The 20,305-nt window shown below is 47.3% G+C and overlaps 2 protein-coding genes across 2 annotated transcripts; both read left to right on the top strand.

The window, feature by feature from the left end:
* Positions 1-82: 82 nt before the first annotated feature.
* LOC144179233 (uncharacterized) lies at positions 83-10,466 on the top strand. Its single transcript, XM_077707519.1, has 3 exons — positions 83-416; positions 5,523-5,688; positions 9,647-10,466. Exons 1-3 carry the CDS (start codon positions 254-256, stop codon positions 10,326-10,328), a joined length of 1,011 nt encoding a protein of 336 aa, XP_077563645.1. The 5' UTR covers positions 83-253; the 3' UTR covers positions 10,329-10,466.
* Positions 10,467-16,061: 5,595 nt separating this feature from the next.
* LOC144179235 (uncharacterized) lies at positions 16,062-17,073 on the top strand. The gene is made up of 2 exons (XM_077707522.1): positions 16,062-16,591; positions 16,680-17,073. Exons 1-2 carry the CDS (start codon positions 16,246-16,248, stop codon positions 16,790-16,792), a joined length of 459 nt encoding a protein of 152 aa, XP_077563648.1. The 5' UTR covers positions 16,062-16,245; the 3' UTR covers positions 16,793-17,073.
* The last annotated feature ends 3,232 nt before the right edge of the window (positions 17,074-20,305 follow it).

A 20,305-nucleotide genomic window follows, 5' to 3' on the forward strand; every position in this document is an offset into this window, starting at 1 on the left:
GAAAGTGCTGGAGGAACTTGCGAAATGAGGTTTACGAGTGCTACATAGGAAGTGTTTACAAGATATTTCTGGCGCACTCCGCGCACTCCATTTAATTTGTATGAGTAATGCGTCCTCTCGGGTGGAACAGCGAACGATTTTAAAGGGCTGGTCCACGCTGGGCGAGCGGAAAAAAGTTTTGTCGCGTCGTCCCGGCAACAAACAGCACTGACAGCACCGCCATCAGCCGCGACGTGCGATTTTTGGCCCTGCAATGGGCGAGTGGCAGAGTGACGCGCGTGACACGTACGAGTTCAATGAGAGGCTCATCACGGAGGTGGAGGAGCGGCGTGCTTTGTGGGACACGCGAAACCCCGTGCCGAAGTTCGTTAGGGACGATGGTTGGAAGCTGGTCGCCGCCGCGCTCGGCACCCCCGGTAAGACGCCCAGGTCCCCGCAGTGTTTGAATCGAACGCTGCGTTCACTGCGCGCAATCGACGCGGCCACGAGCGAACCGAAGTGTTGGCTCTGCAGCATCTTGGCGTCAGCCGATTTCAGCGGTCCGGAAAGGTCGCTGCCGCTCCTGGCAGATATGCCGTAACGGTATCATTTCTCGCGCTCATACCTTATGGCGATTAAGGGAAAGATGTCCCCAAGTTGGGCCAATCTTCTGTCCTCGCACTCCGCACGCACGCACTCCCCCAGAAAGGAACGTGCCGTGGTCGTGTGCAGCTTGTTTCGGTCAATTGCATTACATCAAGACCCTCCAGGAGTGGGCATCGTTACCTCTGAGCCAGGCGCACCCAAATGAGACTGTCATGTCCCTGTGGGCTTTCACAAGTACCATGGGGATTGTAGGCGCCCTCACCTCCTTTACCGCCTTCCCCAGCCCTGCGTAATAATAATTGGAATCAGCTTGCACCAGGTTTTGTGTCATAGGTCTTTCTTGCTTTAGGCCCCCTTCCTGCAATGTTTTTGGGAAGGCTGTGGCTAGCGTTCCGTCCAGACGGAACGATATACAAGTGCTAAAGTTCCGTCCAGACGGAACGGGGCGCTGCGAGTAATCCTTCCGTCCAGACGGAATGCAACTGAGAGCTTAGCGTTCCGTCCAGATGGAGGCGGCGTAAAATTTGTACGGTTCCGTCCAGACGAAAGTAAAACCGGCTGATTAGACGCCATCTTGAGTATTCATATTTGGTGTAGGGGTTGCGCCTCGGATAATGGCACTATCGTACCGGGTTCGATTCCCTCCGGACATGCTTTTTTTTTTGCGTGGTTGTGCCAGCGTTTTGTAACAGCTAACTTCGCGCCCACTTTACAATTGACGCGGTGAGAGCGGTCGGTCTAAATTTTGTACTCACCAGAGCCAAGGCCGACGCAGCCATCGCTAGTTACGCCCGATCTCCTGTAATTATTACCAGTGATTAACAGTGAGTCAGGCTGGTGAGCGGAAGCTGTTGTATCCGCCGCCCACCGAGTCACCATACGTGGCAGAGAGATGCAGACGCTACCTCGTACCCACGGAAAAGAGAGCCTTTATTCTTGTTACACGATATTTATAACCGGGCTTGCGGTTCTGATGATGATGCTGGAAATTGGCCACCTTAGCATTGTGCGCCACCTGGTGGCATGAACAGAACTACATTACACAACACAACATCCCCTCCTCCCAAAAAAGGGGCAGTACACCATCGCACAACACAACAGAAGCGGTTTGGCCGGTTGGGTAAAGATCAAAAAAGACTGCTCTCACTGAAATATTGTGAAGCGGGCGGAGGATGGCGGCTTGAAGATCCGTTTGAATTGAACTAGAGTTAGTCCGATCATCTGTGCTTATTACTAATGATTAATAATAAACAGTGATTCTATAGTCAGTGAGCGGAAGCGTTTTGGCAGGTTGGGTAAAAATTAAAAAAAAAGACTGCTCTCAACACAGGTTGTTTCCTCTGGGCGGAACTTTAGCGACAGTTGTTGCCTTTCCGTCTGGACGGAACTCGACACTTTTCTCTTCGCGTTCTGTCCAGACGGAATGGCAACTGTCACTAAAGTTCTGTCCAGAGGAAACATAACTCGCGTTGAGAGCAGTCTTTTTTGATCTTTACCCAACCGGCCAAACCGCTTCCGCTCACTGACTAGCCTGACTCACTGTTAATCACTGGTAATAATTAAAGGAGATCGGGCGTAACTAGCGATGGCTGCGTCGGCCTTGGCTCGGTTGAGTACAAAATTTAGACCCACCGCTCTCACCGCGTCAATTGTAAAGTGGGCGCGAAGTTAGCTGTTACAAAACGTTGGCACAACCACGCAAAAAAAAAAGCATGCCCGGAGGGAATCGAACCCGGTACGATAGTGCCATTATCCGAGGCGCAACCCTTAGACCAAATATGAATGCTCAAGATGGCGTCTAATCAGCCGGTTTTACTTTCGTCTGGACGGAACTGTACAAATTTTACGCCGGCTCCGTCTGGACGGAAGGATTACCCGCAGCGCTCCGTTCCGTCTGCACAGAACTTTAGCACTTGTATATTGTTCCGTCTGGACGGAACGCTAGCCACAGCCTTTTGGGAAGACTGTGTCTAGCGTTCTGTCCAGGTGGAACGATAAGTTCCGTCCTGACGGAGGAAAGTGCTGCGGGTAACCTTCCGTCCAGACGGAATCCAAATGAGAGCTTAGCGTTCTGTCCAGACGGAACCAACGTTGCGACTGTGGAGTTTCGTCCAAACAGAATGAAAACCAGCTGATTAGACGCCATTTCTCGTCTTGGCACTTGATTTGGAGGCATTGCCTCTGATGGCGAATGTTATAGTCATGGGTTCAATTCCCCCGTGGCTTGTGTTTGTTTTTATTGTTATTATTGTTTGTGTGTGTGTGTGTGTGTGGCCATGCCTAGCGTTTTCACACCCACCTTACAATTCACACGGCGAGGGCAGTCGGTCTGGATTTCTACTCAACCGGCCGAACCGCTACCGCTCACTGAAACCAAGGCTGGCGTAGCCATCAGTAGAGTTACGTCTGATCATCTGTAATTATTGACAGTGACTTGTAGTTACCAGTGGCTCTGGCTAATCACTGAGCGGAAGCGGTTTGGCCAGTCATGTAAAAAGCAAGACTGCTCTCACTGAAATATTGTGAAGGTGGCGGCTTGGAGTTCTGTCCGGTTAAAGCTAGAGTTAGTCCGATCATGAACAAACGCGTGTAATTATAAATAATGATTAATAGTTAACTGTGATTGTGGCTAGTCAGAGAGCGGAAGCGGTTTGGCTGTTTGGGTAAAAATCAAGAAAGGCTGTTCTCACCGCGAGTTGCGTCTCCTCTGCACGGAACTTCAGTGGCCGGACAGAACTCCAAGCCGCAATCTTCATAAGGATTCAGCGAGAGCAGTCTTTCTTGATTTTTACCCAGCTGGCCAAACCACTTCCGCTCAGACTAGCCAGAATCACTGGTAATTATTAACCACTGTCAATAATTACAGATGATCGGATGTGACTCTACCGATGGCCTAGTCGGCCTTGGCTTCAGTGAGCGGTAGCGGTTCGGCCGGTTGAGTAAAAATCAAGACCAACTGTCCTCACCCCATGAATTGTAAGGCGAACGTGTAGTATAGCTATTACGAAGCACTAAGCACGGCCACACACTCATAAAAAATAATAATAATAATAAAAAAAAAAACCAAGCCGCGGGGAATCGAACCTGTGACTTCAACGTCCGCAAGCAGAGGCGATGCCTCTACATCAACTGCCAAAACGAGATATGGGGCCTAATCGGCTGGTTTTTATTCCGTTCGGAAGTATCCTACACTCGCAACGTTGGTTCTATTTAAACAGAATGCAAAGCTCTCATTTGGATTCCGTCTGGATGGAAGGTTACCCGTAGCGCTTCATTCTGTCTGGACGGAACTTTACCACGTGTTATCGTTCCATCTGGACGGAACTTTTGCACTCATCGTCCCGTCTGGACAGAATGCTAGACACAGCCTTTCAGGAAGCATAAGGCTAACTGTGAAAACGCTGTTAAATGTGATGATCTTACTATCGAAGCAATGATTGCAGACAATTTAGCTTTCCTCCTTGCAATGTGAAGCAACAGAAGTGAGCGATTCTGTTAGGTGTCGCCTTCAGATGTGGCGACTACAGCAATTTGTCTTCACCCAACTCTAACGCCGCTGTCGCCTTTGCAGTAAAAGAGGGAAAGTGGTGTCAGATTTTCAGACGTCACTTCCTTCAAATTGCCAGGACATTATCCTTTGCAGGGTGGGGGAAGGGGGGGGGGGAAGAACCACATTGACCAAATGCAGAGTGTATGCGCAGCACGCATCAAGTTCAGTTTCCACCACCACTCGAGCGCTGCTGCAAACAAGTGACATGGTGAAATCATTATACAATCCTGGCAAAACTTGAGAGATTAAATCTTTGAAAAAAGTGTTGCTGAGTTGGAGTACAGAGCAATACGTACACATCTGCCACACGTTTGTAAAGCTTTGTTTCAAAACTATTTTTGCACTTCGGAAGCTGAACTTTTGGATGTTTCATCATAGTCCCCATTGCAAGAGTTAGGCACACTTCATCAAAAGGCACGTGTACCCTGATCAAGTATGGTACGTAGATCGCTTGCCCTGTGCCATCCTGTGGAGGCCCTGTGTCCTATCAGGGCACAGAGGGCCGTGTGAACAGCTCATTGTACAGTGCAAACTGACGTGTTTCGTGATCACGAATTGTGGACCCCTTTATAGTTCCTAATTTTGATGCGCGCACAAAAACATGGCTTCAGGATCCATGCTTTGGGCAAGTGAAAATGCATAAATGTTTGTGGATGACACATTGTTAACAGCACTTGCAGAAGAAATCCAGAGGTGACACGATCTGTCGGACTTTCGTGTAAAGTGTTTTTGGTAACTAAATGCAGTGCTGAGGCTTTAACTGTGAACGTCCGTCAGTGTTAATGTGGATGGAGAACATTGTTGTGTGCCCAATAGTTCTAAATATTGCTTCCGCACCATCAGTCATGAAGCATGGGGCGTCGAAGAATGGAAGGTGCGTAAATATGCGACCTTTTGGTATGCAATAACTTCATTAGTACTGATCATGTTGACAGCATCCTTGCGGGAGTCAGATAGGTTGGCACGGTGCTGTGTGGGTACCCTACGTGTTCCATAGCGACACGTAGGGTGCTTCAGAACCCCTTTAAAACAGACGTTTGCAAGGGGTGTAGAAAAACGAATCCAGAGCATTGAAGGACGAAGCGTGTGTATATAGGCTCCTGTCTATATCTGATTTCTTGTGTAAGTAGCTAACGTTCTAAAGAGACATCTGGCTTCATAGCAAATGGCTTCCAATCTCTCTAATGTTTGTGAAATCCCCCAACACTTCCTTGCAGCTCCCCGAAAAATCTGGCTAATGCAGCCAGGACTGAAATGGGCAGCTGCGTGCATGATTCTGTTCACCCAGCCTCAATGAAAAATTTGCTTGCCCGTAGCTCGAGTGCCAGGCGTCGTAATCTCAATTCGTAAGCCCTCTCCCTCACCAGTTGCATCTTTCTCAATGCAGAAGAGCTGGTGCAAAGGCGCTGGAAGAATCTGAGGGACACGTTCTTGCGGAAGTTGCGGAAGCTGGAGGCAAGCCAGGACAATCGGCTCGTGATCCGCTGGTGCTACTTCAAGCGGCTGATGTTCCTCCATGACTGCGTCAGTGACAGCCTAAAAGCGGAGAAAAGGCAAGGGCGCCTTGACTGTAGTGTACTGGCGAGGATTATTGCACGCCTTGAGACGTTGTGTGTTCTGGTAAATTTGAAGCATCTGTTTGTAACCCAGACAAGCTTGTGCACCGGACAAATGCTTAGCGTACGGTGCTACACTAACAATGACAGATGGGGCTAGACAAATGGGAGTGCAGTAAGTTTCGCGATCTGTCGTGGCTAAACACATGGCAAGCATGGCTGCGTGCTGTGCACAAGGACACAGGTTCATTACCCGGCCACAGTGGCTTTTTTTCTGATGGAAGCAAAAAGCAAACCATCCGCTCTCACGCGCCAAGTATAGTAACAAAAAATCCCGGGCCATCGCCACTAAAGGGAAACATAGGGAGGGGCAAAGCATGCAGTGTATAAGTGGATTCTTGGCGTTTTTGCCCATGGTGGTGAAACCGTTGGGGGGTAGAGGTATACAGATTTGCTGTAAAGGTCTCTTGTCTTTGAAGCACGAAGCTCTCTAGCGGGAGGCGTAAACGAGTGTGCTGGTGTTTTTTTTTTTTTTTTTTTCAGTACACGTTACAGTCTAGCGCGAGGCGCAAACAACTGTCCTGGTGTTTTAGTACCGTGACTACATGAGACGACGGTTACAACAACATGAGACGCCAACAGCGCGAGCCCCTTAGGGGCTTCGCCTCTAAAATGCCCATGTGTTGAGATTTTGGAGCACTTTAAAGATCCCCAGGTGGTCTAAATTAATCTGGAGCCCAATGCTATATGGTGCGCCTTAAAGGGACCCTGCAACACTTACCGTTGACTACTCGGAATGTATTTTAAGGTAAAGTCTATCGTCCCAGCAATCTCCTCCCACAAGAATTATGAAAATCCGTTCACTATCACCGAAACTACGCGCGATGAAAAATTGCGCATAATTGTTCCCTCTCAACTCGACCACGGACAACGCGACGAAAGCTGCGCGCTCTCTTCCAGAGAGGGGGGCGGCTCGCGGCGTCTTCTCCGGCGGCCTTCAATATATGCCATGCCGGGGAGTTTTCCTCTTTTCTCCGAAACGTGGAGGGGTCTATTTCCAGTTAGGTGCCACAAAAAAAAAAGGCATGGCTGCATGCTCGCGCTCGGGCTGGTAGGGCGTCTTTAAAGCAATAAACATTTGTTGTCGAGTGGTCTGGTTGAAAGGGAAGTATTGAGCTCATCACTCAAACTCCGCGCGCACTAAAACCACAAAAGAAACGGCAAAACTGTGCCTACAGGTTCAGGCATAGAAAAGGGTCGCACACAGCACCGACAGCAGCGGATCGTCACTGGAAATGGAAGAAATTAGCCGTGAAGTTGACCAGTGACAGCCGATCGGACAGCCATGGCCCAAATTACATCGTATAGGCCATGCCAGGGGTGCATAATGAGGAGAACTGAAGAGAGTGCGGTCAGTTTTTGCGCGTCTTTCACAGCGATTCGCGCGCTCACCGCTTCACGTGCACGTGTAATATTTGGCTCAGGTATTCCAGGCAGTGTAATCTAAACGTCGCGCAGGTTTACTTGCACTGCTCAAAGAGTGTTGCAGAGTCCCTTTAACACCAGGTCTAGCTTTTTTTAACACTGGCTGCGGTATCGCACAGGTGTTGTATAATGCAGGGGAGAGCATATTCTTTACACTCGCAGCAGCTGTATTCTATCACAGGCCCAACGTGGCGGGAAATTCAAACATGCGCTGCCATGCTTGGACATTGACACTTCTAGCCACCTGTTTTCTATGACCAACCGCAATGTTGCAGACTTAGCTTTACACAGTATGCACACGAACAGTTGGTGTCGTAAGCACCATTGCGTTTTGGTGCAAGCTCTCAGGGTTGCTGGGAATTCAGTGTAATATGACAAAAGATTGCCGAAGTACACAAGGCATGCTTGCAGTGTTGTTGGTGCCTGTGTCTTCTGTTGCTGGTGTTGGTCACACATATCGGAAGCTGCTAATACCGCAAGAGATCTTAAACCAGCTCTTCTCTAATGTGGACCGAAAGAAGCCAATATTTTAATATGCTCATCACTTGAAATTCTGTGTCCAACAACTGATTCATAGTTATAGCTTGTATTCACTGGCGAGGCACGCATGCAGGTAACCATGTGACTGCGCCGTTACTGGTTATTTCGGGCTCCGGGGGATGGCGGTACTTGTCTGTGCAAAGCATATAAATTGTGTTGGACATTCCAAACTCTGCCCCACGAAACGCGAAGTAATGCCTCGACTCCAATGTGAGTGCGATTAATAACATCTCTGTTGACACCACCATTGAGAATCGGGTTGAAACAGAGCAGACAATGCACAACTTTTTTTTTTTTTTTTTTTCGACATGCAGGTGCAGCGGCACAAGCCACGCCATGTGCGTGGCGCATCGGCCATGCCCGTGGCCGTTTCTAGTGTTGTCAAGCAAAGATATTGACAGCTGACCTTTTCAATGAATACCACCTATATGGAAACACATGCTGTCTTACGTTGTCATTAAATTGTCAGATAACTGATGTTACGATCTTCAAACTCACCGAGAAAAAAATTTTGAGCAAGAAATTTATGTTGTGGTACAAATTAGGTGTTGTTTTTGTTTTTTATGGTTCATTTTTTTCATTATGATTGAAGATATTTGTTTGGGGTATCAATACTTTTATCTAAAGTTATCAATTCAAGCAGTTCTTGGTAATTGTAGGGGAAAATACTGAAGGTTATGAAGGGGTTATGTAGAGAAAACTTATTTGTCTTTATTCAATTTTATCTCCTTTAATAACTTTTCAGAAACATGAACCTGAAATATTTGAGCTTAATTAAGTGCTTCTCGATTTTATGAGGTGTCCTTGAAATGCTAATTTACAGGCGCATCTCAAGCCACCGTGCAATACTTCTGGTCGACAGCATAAATAACAGTGGCGTTATGCTAATAACATTCAACACTTGCATATCGTCATCTTTGTTGTATTGGAAAGCTGCGAACCACATATTTAAAAATAATTAGGGGTACGCAAATGTTCAAATACAAATCCAATGGTGCCTCCACGAATAGTTCGATTCGTGGATCGAATATCTACGACTCGATTTTTCGAATAGTTGAATAGATTTTCGGATTATGCCTGGCTCTGCAAAAGTGATAAATGTCGGCGCACGCTAGCGCACTGCTGCTGTGCCTTCTGCTCATTTTTTGTCTGCTTGGCAAGCTTCATCAAGAACACGCTTTCGATGAGTGTGCCTTGTAGAGGCCATAACTTTTATCATGCAGCACACACGGAGTAATTTGCGATTGCGTCAGCGAGATCGTTCTCGACTTTGGTGGCCACCTTTTTGAATTCTGCGACCAGCAGTTTACATGTTAGGGCAGCTCCCGAAGATAGCTAATTAATGCTGCACTGCAGTGCTCAGCATTGTCTTTTAAGTGCAGAGCACTTTAGGGGCTCGCCTTGTCGTCGCAGCTCGCTCGCTAGACCCAAGTAGAACCACGCGGCGTTCTGCCGTAGCCGCTGTCGTTGCGGCGTAACCCAGAGGCTTCAAAAGCCAAGCGGTTTATATGGTCATGAGCGTTCAAAACTCATGAACCACTGGCTCTTGTCATACGTCTCCCCGTTGTGTAGCGCAAAGAAAACTGCAGGCACATTTGAGGCAAAATATACGTAATTAATTGGCAGCGCCCGCGTTTGTGTAGTTAGAAACGCTCGGGTTGGTTTTACGATGGTAAGCGAAAAAAAGTGTCAGTGCAACGCCGGCACGTGCGGGAGGAAAAGCAAGCACAAAAAGAATAGAACTCCCGCTGGCGCAGTTTCAGGCAGGGGGCGCGCGAGCACTGCGAAGGCAGGAAATTTGAATTGCATTGGGTGGTAGCAGTGGGCGGATAACAGCGCCACAGCCCACTATGGCGAATCATTACTGTGCACTTCCGACAGCTTTCACATTGAGTGGAACGGCTTTAATTTTTTTTCCTTCTCCTCCCAGTCTGCCCAAATTCAAGTGCGAGCGACCTGCCAGCCGTCGCAGCGCAAGGCTACCCGCCAGCAGTCGCAGCGCAAGGCTACCCGCCAATCCCCGCTGGATGCTGCCGACAAAGCCCGTCTGCAAGTCTGTTGCCGAAGAGGTGGGGAGCAACGACGCACCAGAGCCTGCTATTGGGAGCCATTGTGAGGAGGAGTCCGTTGAGTTTGAAGGGGAGGATGACCCTGCACTCATCAAAGTCGTGCCCGTTGACTGTGAACCTCCGGGAGCAAGCCCCGCTCCCAGCAGTGAGACGTCCAGTCAGGTTGACGATTCCGCAGAGGAGATGCCTGCGTCTTCAGTGGCTGTGAACACAAGCTCGCTGGTTCTGTCCGACGTGAGGTCTCTGGCGAGCAGGAAGCCGGCAGTCATCAGCAGACATGTTCATCGCAGACACTTGTCTAAGCTGGGCGGCGGCTCGGGGAGCAGTGCAGCCGTACCTGACAGTAGTGGTGATGCGCGGCCGTTGGGGCAAGTTGAGGATCGGCTCGACGACTGGGACCACTTCCTCGCGTCCCTGAAGAGGCACCTGCGCTCCACCCCAGACCGCCTGGTGGGCAACGCACAGATGCACTTGCTCCAGGTGGCTGTCAGCTACGGGGCGGGGAAAATTCCCGCAACCCTCTTGCCACTGGGGGAGTTGTAGGCTGCACTACTGTCTTTGTGAGAGCCTAATTGTCCTGTGCTTGTCAGTTTTCAAGGGAGCTGTGGCGTGATGCTCTGTGTGGACATTTTCTGACCTTGTTCGACAGGTGAACAGTGGCTCAGTTGTTGTGCGGGTTGAGCCCACAGATCCAGGTTTGATCCATCCCGGCCATCTAAACCAGCATTTTTCTTTTTGTTATTAAAAATGAAATTGTGTCCAGGCTCCAACACACGTTAAATATCCCCAGGCGGTCTAAATTAATCTGGAGCCCCCTCGTTTATGGCACGGGAAATTATCAGAATTTGAATTTTCATTCAACAGAAGAAGAATTCAGTGTCAGCCTGACGGAAGTTTGGACGTGTGTCCTCATTCCGATGCAGTGAAGTTCATTTTGCATACAGTGTGTCTGTCTAATTTATCCAAAGAAAGCAAGTTGTACATGGACGTTTTCTGCATAAAAACAGAAACTGAAAGGAACACTCTTGAGATACTTTGTACTCTCTTCTTCACTTTTTTCTTGTTCATCTTGCACTGGACTCATTTGCATTAAACCACTCTTTTTTAGGCCACCGCTCACACTATCCGAAAAGGAAACTGATTATTCAAACGTTACATTTTAATTTAACGTTAAGGTTTGTTCGAAAGGTGCATTTTTTTTTATTTTTGTACTTTCCCGAGTTATTCATTGCTTCTTTAACTGTGTTTTTTTTTTGTTGCAATTGTTTCTGCATCTGCGCAACTGCCTGGACCAATTGGCACTTGTGCGGGCACTCCTGTACAGCACAGGTCCGACCTGAAATACTAAATTTGCATTTGTCGCTCAGCCTACATCACACTATATGCCAAAACTAATCCAGTAGCTGATCAAGTTGCTCTAAATAATCCTTTCATGCTTGTGTAAAGCCGTCGAAGTGAATTTTTAATTCCTTTTTTTTTTGCCTCCGAAAGACCGCAGATGACGCACAGCAGACATCTCGCTGACCACACGGCCGCATTTTTACACATTTTTTTACTAGTCTTGATTTGAATGCGTATAGAACACTTGTGTGGTCGAGCACGTTGGGCTTCTTCAGCACAAAAAATTTACGTAAGCACCCAAATACCATTTTCTGCCCAGGTCGTCGAGCGGCGAACGACGTATAGTTTGTTTTTTCACCAACAGATGGCGCCACTGTACGGAAAAATCCACAATAGTGGACCAATGCCACTTTTTGATGCGTGGGGCCTATGGGGAGTTTTTCAACTTCTAGATCAAGTAACTCTGGGTGGCAGCGTGGTAATTAAAAGCTTCTGGACTGTGAGTGACCTTTGAATGCCGCATGTCTGGACAGTTTGTTGCCCCGAGTGCTCTCAGTAGTTGTTAAGCAATGGCAATCAGCCGTTTCGATATCTGTTTTTTCCTGGTGGCCACTACTGTATGTTGGGTAATGTTTGTTTCTTGGCATTCATTGATTTCTGTGACAGTGTTTCTGCAAGCTACTTTGTTTTCAAAACTGCTCTGTGTCCCAGTGTGTTAAAAATGGGGAACTACTACATTGGTACAGTTGTAGGCACTTCACTCAAGCTTGAGTGTGCTGTCTAAAGGGGCCTTGAAGACAAAATACAAGTTTGATTCCGTAACGAGACTGCTCTGTCCTGATAACAATGCTTCCAATTTTAATTGCAAGCTTCAAAGAAACAATTGAGATGTTAAAGAAAACACATCAAGCAGTGGCGACGACTCCCCGGACACTTTATGGCGATTTTGAATGTCGTCACAGAACCTTGCTTGTGCGATTAGCGGCCACCAACGAAAGACACCGCTGAGAAACATGACTGGGCTATTGTAATACAGCCGAACATCGTTAGAACTAAGTAGTATGGGGACAGCAAATTAGTTCGTTATAACCGATATTCGTTATAACAGTAGAAGTAAAAATCGGCTATAACAAATCGACAATCTAGCTCGCACAAAAATGCTTGATACAAAAATGGAGGCTTCGAACCCTTACCTTTCTTGTTGCATTTCGAGTTCAATGAACCGGAACACGAGTAGGTGAAATTGCAACAGAACAGAGTTCACTTGACAAAACAGGACTGCATCCTTATTTATTTGATGAAGGATATGATCTTCGTTTGGTGGCTAGTACTCACAGCACTGAGCAGGATGAAGTTTTCCACAGTGTCCACGAACAAAAGGGCCTTTATACTTCGGCAGTTTAGGCTACGGGGGGTTTTTCCAATTAGCTTCTCATCCTCCTGGTCAATATTTCTCCGTTATATCCCATGTCGCGTGGCTCTCACGGTTTCAGTTTCTTTATAAAAGAATAAGTGTCGTTGAAATGGAGCGTGGCCAACCAAAGTTCGTATTTAGTTCACTATAGCCAATAATTCGCTATATCGGTGTTCGTTATAACGACGTTCAACTGTAGTACCTCTAGTTCTATGTATTTGGTCTTATCACTCGAATGCTAACGTGCAGTTAATGCCCTGATAGCTACATCTTTAGTGCTAGCTGATATCGCATCACTCCCACCCATATTACACCACTGCAGCACAAGATTTGACAGTTCTTCAAATTTTCTTGTTTTTTGTTTTTCGTTAAAAAAAATAGCCTTTTGTGGCAGGAATGGATCTGAGTGTGTTACCAAAGACTACTTCTTTCAAATTAAGCAAATTTCTGTTCTGTGTTCATGGCCCCTTCTAATATATTTTAAAGCAGTACTGACACTTAATTTTTATGTTCCCTTTTTAGTGCTTTTATCGGTGCTTAATGGCCTGTCAAACTCAAAACAGGACTCTATGTACTTGAGTGTGTGGTAATTAACTACATAGAGCAGCGTGAAAGTTATTATAGTTTCAGTTATGATATCTTCCAGCCTGGAGGGCATGTACGACAGAACCATGCCATGACTGAGCCGCCTGATGGCGTTTAGGGCTACCATTGCAGCAGATATTTCAATACTGCTTTCAATAAAAGTCTTGACAGTGACTTCTATTGCGATTCTAAGCTATTTTGTCGGCTCCTTTCCCTCATGTCGTAGCTTTTGGCACGAGTGTCTTTCTGGGGAGCGGTTTGCGTGTAGCTCTGGATACCTGCATAAGTTCATGAATGCGGCGCCGAGTCGCCGCTCGGCGGGCTGTGCATGCGAAGTGACGTCGCAAGTTTCTGCCAAACGTCGGAGACGCTCTGCTACGTCACCTGCTTTCCCTACCACAGAGTGATATCACGCTGATGTCCATTTGCTGTGCACCTCTCTGCGTGCTGTTTTGTTGGCGCAGTGCGATAAGTAGGATCAAATTAAGGTATGTTCCTCGCATCACAGCTGTTCATATTTCACCCAAGTAATTCTGTTGATAAAAGAGTCGAACTGGATAATAATATTAACCCCAAAAATTGGTGTCAGTAACCCTTCAAAAGCGTCAGGTTGAGGTAGCTATTGCCACATTCTTTGCATCTAGATAAAGGAGGTGTTGCTCTCACCTATGCACTTTGTGACTTCAGCGCTTCTCTCCTTTTCTGCTGGTTTCATTGCCAACATTCTGGGTGTACTAGATCGACATATGTAGATAGATATACATGCTGGATGTTAATGTCTGAACAACTGACAGAGCCATATTCCTGCATGGCGTGCAGATAGCAAGAAACACCGTGACTGCTCTACGCATGACCGTCTTTACAGGCAAACTGAATGCTTGTAATCAACGGGGAACAGGTGTAGGCAAAGGGGCAGGCGCTGAGGCACATTGGAATGGGTTATCAGTTAGCACTAGTGTAATTGAGAAGACATTAAAGATAATATGTATTACGCCAGATACACTTCATAACAAATTAACAACACTCTGAGCAGTAGTATATGGTGCTTTAAACTGCTTGACAAATGCAAGTGCCTGGTGAAAATACCATATGCGACAATGAATGCCTCACTCGGAGGAGCACATGTGCTGGCCTGCATCGCAACAGCATGCAGGCGTTTTCTTTCCTTGCTTTTACTGTAGAACCCCGATCGTACAACCTTCTCCGGACCGTGAAAAAGCGTCACAAAATGTGTGCTTTGTAAAATCCGAACAACAATTACGCCTATAAATGTAGCTTTGCGCGACAGATTTGCTCGGAATTTCGATGTAAACTGCAAACTATTGTTTTGCCAGGCTCGGAAACCCCAGTCACTAAAAAAAAATTAAAAAATGCGAAAAGAATAACGCAGTGCAGATTCCATCATTATCATCATCAGCCTTCTCAGGTCCACTGCAGGGCGAAGGCCTCTCCTGTTAGGTGCCAATCACGCTGTATTCAAACAAACCTTGTACCGCAGTCCACTGCCACGATTCCTGCCAGCTAGTGGGAATCGTGGCACACGCAATCACGATAAATGCATGCAGAAGCCCAAGCCTGTCAGTGTAACCTCACTGGCAATGCACAGCTGAGTGGGAGAAATGAACACCTGCACTGTGCACACTGCCCCTGCGACCGCTGGACAAGACAAGAAGAGGCGCCAACGAGCAGAGAGGGAAAGCAATTGTGCAGAGGAGTGGGCCGCTACTGGAGGGAAGAGGAAGGAAAGATGAGATAGAGAAAAAAGCTGCGCAGGACAGAACCGATTGAGCGGGTTCAAGGTCTGCGGAGCAGGACTGCGGCATGCGGCACTTTCGTTCCGCCCACCATTCGGTCACGCGCTTCGCCTGGGTCGTGGGATAATGTGGGTCAGCCATGAAATCGCGTCGGATAACTTAGGTTTTTAGTACATTGTGTATACAGGGACTTCGCCGGGGCTCGACTTGTTGGTCGTAAAACCCAAGGGCATATAACCAGGGTTTCACTGTATCACCTTCTTAGGTCTGAATGGAAAGTATTGAAACCTATACGTTCATTTTAAAGGGGCCATGCTGACAAATCACAAGTTTGGTTCATTGGAAAGATTGCCTTGTTAGAATCTTACCGACACCTCCTTTAACGCACACTTCGCTCAAATTGGTTACATAATTAGGAAAAAAAGGAATGGCCATGCGACCGATGCGACCCACTAGCTCATTTCCCGCAACAGAACCTGTGATGTCATATGTGCCCAGCTGTGCTATTGGCTGAGGCCGGCAAAAGCAATTGCCAAACGAGCTATTTGCGCCCATTGAGTTTCATACTAATATATTAGTATGAAACTCTATGTTTGCGCCTAAACGTAATGCATATTCATTTTTGCAGTAGTAATAGTGGTGCGGTAAACAATGAAAGTTACGAAAATACACGTAAGCATAGAAGTACCGATGTGCACTGCTGTTGGTACTTGGCGCACTATGCTTGTTTTAGCTGCACAGCGGTCTGCCACTTTGGAGTTGTCTGCGCATGGAGGAACGCTGTCTTACGCGACCCTTTTGTTTAGCATACCCCATGTTTCACGAAATGATTACTTTCTACCGTAACAAAATCATGCCAGGTGCAAATGCGGCCAAATATATCCAGGAACAAATTGGCCGCGACTCTTTCCCATGCTTTTCCGCTTAGAACTCTATTCCTTCCAAGTTTATTGAAACTAGTGTTTTGTTTCGTCCATTTCTTGGTCTGCGCTCAGCTGGGAGCAAGGGCTGGGAGCGTAGTGGCGGAAAAGGGGGAAACTGCCCGTTTTAATGGTGTTTTCATAAGGTAAGGCGCTAATAGGCGAGAAAAACGAGCTCAGCGATGGTAAATTTTAAGTTTCTTCAAAATTTTGTAAAAAAAAAAAAAAAAAAAGGTCGGAACAGCAGGACAGCAGCGCCGCTCCACATAACTGGGAATTTTCCATCTTGGTCACGTCACGTCGGTGAGGGCGGCTGAATTGAAGGTTTGAAAAGCGTTGAAAGTCATGAAAGTGCACGTTCATTGAAGCAGTTAAAGCAACGCAGGCCGTCGAGGTCTACTTTGTGCGCCAGGGCTGCTTTTCGGCTGACACTGACCTAATTACTTATGGCTACCAGCCCAGATTTCTCCTTTCGCAACGTGTCTGAGTCCGCCAGCAGAGTTGCGGACAAATGGAGCGCCATTCTAGCGAAAACTGACGACGACGACGAGCAACCAGTAATATTTGACGAACCGCTTAATCCCAGCGACTTTGAAGACGCATCCGACTCCTGGACTACAGAGGAAAGCGGCAACACCATCGAGAGGGACCGGAGCACCTCGTCCAAGCACGGGGAAAGCTCAGGTGACCACTCGGACGGGACCCTCGTGGCGGATGACGCCGGGGCAGAACCAGAGAGCGGCAAATGCGGCGACTCCGACTCCGACGACTCGGTTGCTTCTGTCTGGGAAGGTGTGACGCTAGAGGACATTCCTCCGTGTCCGCTGGGGCTGCTGTATCTGATAACGCCCCCTTTTCGTCCGGATGACCATCTTCGCAGGATACTGGGCGAGGAGCAGTGGAACAGTTTTTTCCCAAAAGGAGCCCCGAAAGACACGTGAAGGCCTATTTGCTGAAATTCCGGGCAGTATTCGCCCACGCTGGCGCAGGTAGTCCGACTGTGCTCACGTTCGAACTTCGAAGTGCATCTTGCCAGAAGCCATGACCAGTTTTTTTTTTTTTTTTTTTTTTTTACCATTTTTAATCATTCTTCCCTTCATTTTATGTTTGGAGCAATGTGCGCAACCTGCCTTTTTTCGAATGCTGGTTAAGCGTAGTACGTACTTTTTAATTGTACAATCAGCAATAACGTTGGTCCGCGAGAGGGGACCATTTTTCTTCGCAAGTAACATTGCTAATTGCAAGTGACATTGATAAAGGTGTACAAAAATGTGGTTGTTATTGTGTTGATTAGCAAAAAATAATTGCTTCATGGCGGCAGCGGGCACAGTTTGTGGGACAAGATTGCCCCAGGCCCTGGCCACCCAAAGCTGCTAACTGTTGGAACCCAGTACTGTTAGCCCCCTCTGTTTCAGTGCGATAAGGTGGTTGTTATCTGAAAGTCGTCTTGTTGCGTCAATTCTTAACACGCCTTGTGCTGGTTTAAAAAGGCATTGCTGGGCTGCTTGTGACAGGTTGGTAATCTATGTTGGGTGTGCATTGGTTCGCACAAACACTGATCTCGCTTGGGTGTCATTGCCCCACACCTGGTGGTACTGACAGTGGATGGGATGAAAGGGCGTTGCCTCTTGTAAGAGCCTTGCGTTGCCTCGGTTAAAGGGGTAACCAGATGGAGTGATTTCGGTGCTTGACGCGACAACTGTAACCAGCGACAGAGGGGCCTGGTGGCCGTGTGTTGTGAAGTGTGGGTGGCAACTTGGCGCCGTCGCCCACACCACTTCAAGATCTGAAATGCTTTCAGAACTTGGTAATCAACCAGTCTAGAGATTAGGTGGCCACACAGCAGCGCAGCCAAATGTCACTGCTTTACAGCCATCGTATAACTATGAAACTTGCCCGGAAGGTTTTCCTCCATTTCTCGGTCTGGGCTTTGTTTCCACATTCGAGTGGCGTCACTTGGGCTCTATGGCAGCTATTGGTTGGTTTCCATTCTGTTGTGGCAATAGACACATTCGATAGCCACTTCGAAGGAAACCACAAGAAAAGCAAGGGAGAAATTTAAGGAGGAATCTGATGTGACCAGCAAGTTGTCCAGTAGATGGATGGATTATTGATGGATCATTGGGTTTAGCGTGCCAAAACTACACAGGTTATGAGGCACGCTGCAGTGGAGGGCTCCGGATTAACTTTGACCACCTGATGATCTTCGTGTGCCGAAATCTCGTACACACGAGCGTTTTTGCTTTTCGCCTGTGTGTACGAGATTTGCCCCTCAAATTGAAGCTTTGCAGTTGCAAAGAAAGCATCCAAACTCGCCACCTGTAAAACGCACTCGTGCCCAAACTTTAGCACGTAAGGTCGTGCTCAGTCTTTTGGGACCGGCACACAATAGCCTTGATTGGTTTTTCCTGGAAAAGGAAGTCTCGATCACGGGGGTGTGCCATGTTTCACTGCTGTGGAAACTGCTGGAGGCTATCAAAACCAAGAAACTTTACTATCCCTTTGGAAAGGATGTTGAGAGAAGTGTGAAAGCTTTGTCCAATTCAAGGAAAGTGCGTCCAATCAATCGTCAAACCTTCAAATACCCAAATTGCAAATGAAGAACGAGTCCATGTGACGATTTTTCGCGTGCTAAGTAAATGCACCTACGAGTGGTTTAAATGCACACCGATGCGTGGTTTCTGAGATAACTGTATACTATTGTGCTCCTCCTTCATGACTGATGTGTGTTGTCTTATCTAGAACTGCCCCTGTTTCGCGGTTTACAAGTAATCGTTATGACACAATGGAAGGATGGTTTTACGAATGCGCTGCTGCGTGTCCAGAAATCTTATCAGAGCTTTTCGGCCGTCCAATTGCCGGTCTATCAGGAAATGCATTAGTTGTTTGACAGGAGGCCACAACACGCTAACAAAGGCTTCGCTTTAAAAGCACAGCATGTTTCGCTTTAAAAGTGCAGAACGATGCCCCAATTTACGAATCGCATGTTGCCCAGATGATGGCGCGCTGCAGCAGGTTTAGAATTGTACCGCAGTCCCCTTATTTGCCCGACCTCAAGCCGTGAGAACTCCACCTCTTTCCATCCCCAGAACCGGTTCCACTCGCTCGCTGTCACGTTCACCTGTCGCGCACTATGACGTCAGCACCGCACACTGGCTAAATCTTCTTCGACTACTGTTAATGCGCCGAGCTAGGTCCGCTCGATTTACCAATTATATTTACAGCAGCGGTCATTTTTTTGTACAGCACAATGACGGCAATGCCAGTTTTGCACACGCTTTTTTCTAAATATTAAATGCTTGACGAAAGTAGTCAACCAGCACATCCAGGGGGGTTGCAAGGTACCTCAGCCAAAAATTCCTGTTCTATGCCCATCAGATCACTTGGAAACTTGCTCGAGAAGATTTTCTCACTTCTCTGGTCTTTGGCGTTCTTCAAGCGCTTGAACGACGTCATTACAGCGGTGTAGCAGCTATTCGCTGGCTTTCCTTCAGCTGCAGCAAGGAACGCTTTCGATAGCCACTTTAAAAATAAAGCCACAAAAGCAAAGCAAGAAATGGTAGGCGTATCTGCTGTGACGAGCAAGTTGCAGTGCCGCGCTGTGCTGGCGATAACTATAGTTTTTGCAGTGCTTCCAGACGTGAAAGAAAGAAGGAAAGCATTTGTCAGAAGTGCTGCAGGGTCCCTTTAAATGGGCCATGCAGACAAAATATGAGTTTGTTTTATTCGAAAGATTTTGTTTTATAGTGCCCTCAGTGCTTGTACGGCAACAGACGATTTTAAAATTGATTCTCCCGCCAAATTGTGTATTTTCGTGACGTCTGCCATGAAGTCACAGGGGTGGGTATTCAAACAAACTTCCAGTGCACCATCAGGTTCTGCAGCCTTGCTTAACGTCAATCCTCTCAGACGGTGCTACCATAGAGAGCCACGAACCGTTGTCCACCGTTGCTTTATTTTTGGCCATATTTGCACCTGGCTTGGTTTTGTTACGGTAGAAAGTAATCGTTTCATGAAACATGGGGTATGCTAAACAAACGGGGTCGCGTAAGACAACGTCGCTTACGCAAATCGGGCAGTGTCGTGTAAGACAACTCCAAAGCGGCGGAGTGCTGTGCAGCTAAAACAAGCGTAGTGCGCCCAGTACCAACAGCAGTGCGCATCATTACTTCTATGTTTACGTGTAATTTCGTAACTTTCATTGTTTACACCACCGTTCCTACAGCTGTAAAATGAATACGCATTTCATTTAAGCGCAAATAGCTCATTTGGCAAGCTTATAAGCCCTGCCTAATTTGCTTTTGCCGGCCTCAGCCAATCGCATAGCTGGGCATATGACATCATAGGTTCTGTTGCAGAAAATGAGCTAGTGGGTCGCATGGCCATTCCCCTGTTTTGCTAATTATATAGCTTATTTGAGCGAATTGTGCATTTAAACTGGCGTCAGTACGATTCTAGCGAGGCAATCTTTCGAATGAACAAACTTGTGTTTTGCGTGCATGGCCC

This window comes from Haemaphysalis longicornis, unplaced genomic scaffold, assembly GCF_048455015.1.
Source record: "Haemaphysalis longicornis isolate Haplotype H1 unplaced genomic scaffold, Haemaphysalis longicornis Haplotype H1 scaffold_4, whole genome shotgun sequence".
Lineage (NCBI taxonomy): Eukaryota > Metazoa > Arthropoda > Arachnida > Ixodida > Ixodidae > Haemaphysalis > Haemaphysalis longicornis.

Coding starts and splice junctions, on each gene's coding strand:
- LOC144179235 (XM_077707522.1), top strand. CDS start 16,246: ATGGCTACCAGCCCAGATTTCTCCTTTCGCAACGTGTCTGAGTCCGCC. Junction 16,592..16,679: donor GGTTGCTTCTGTCTGGGAAG/GTGTGACGCTAG, acceptor CCATCTTCGCAG/GATACTGGGCGAGGAGCAGT.
- LOC144179233 (XM_077707519.1), top strand. CDS start 254: ATGGGCGAGTGGCAGAGTGACGCGCGTGACACGTACGAGTTCAATGAG. Junction 417..5,522: donor CGCCGCGCTCGGCACCCCCG/GTAAGACGCCCA, acceptor TTCTCAATGCAG/AAGAGCTGGTGCAAAGGCGC. Junction 5,689..9,646: donor AGCCTAAAAGCGGAGAAAAG/GCAAGGGCGCCT, acceptor TTCTCCTCCCAG/TCTGCCCAAATTCAAGTGCG.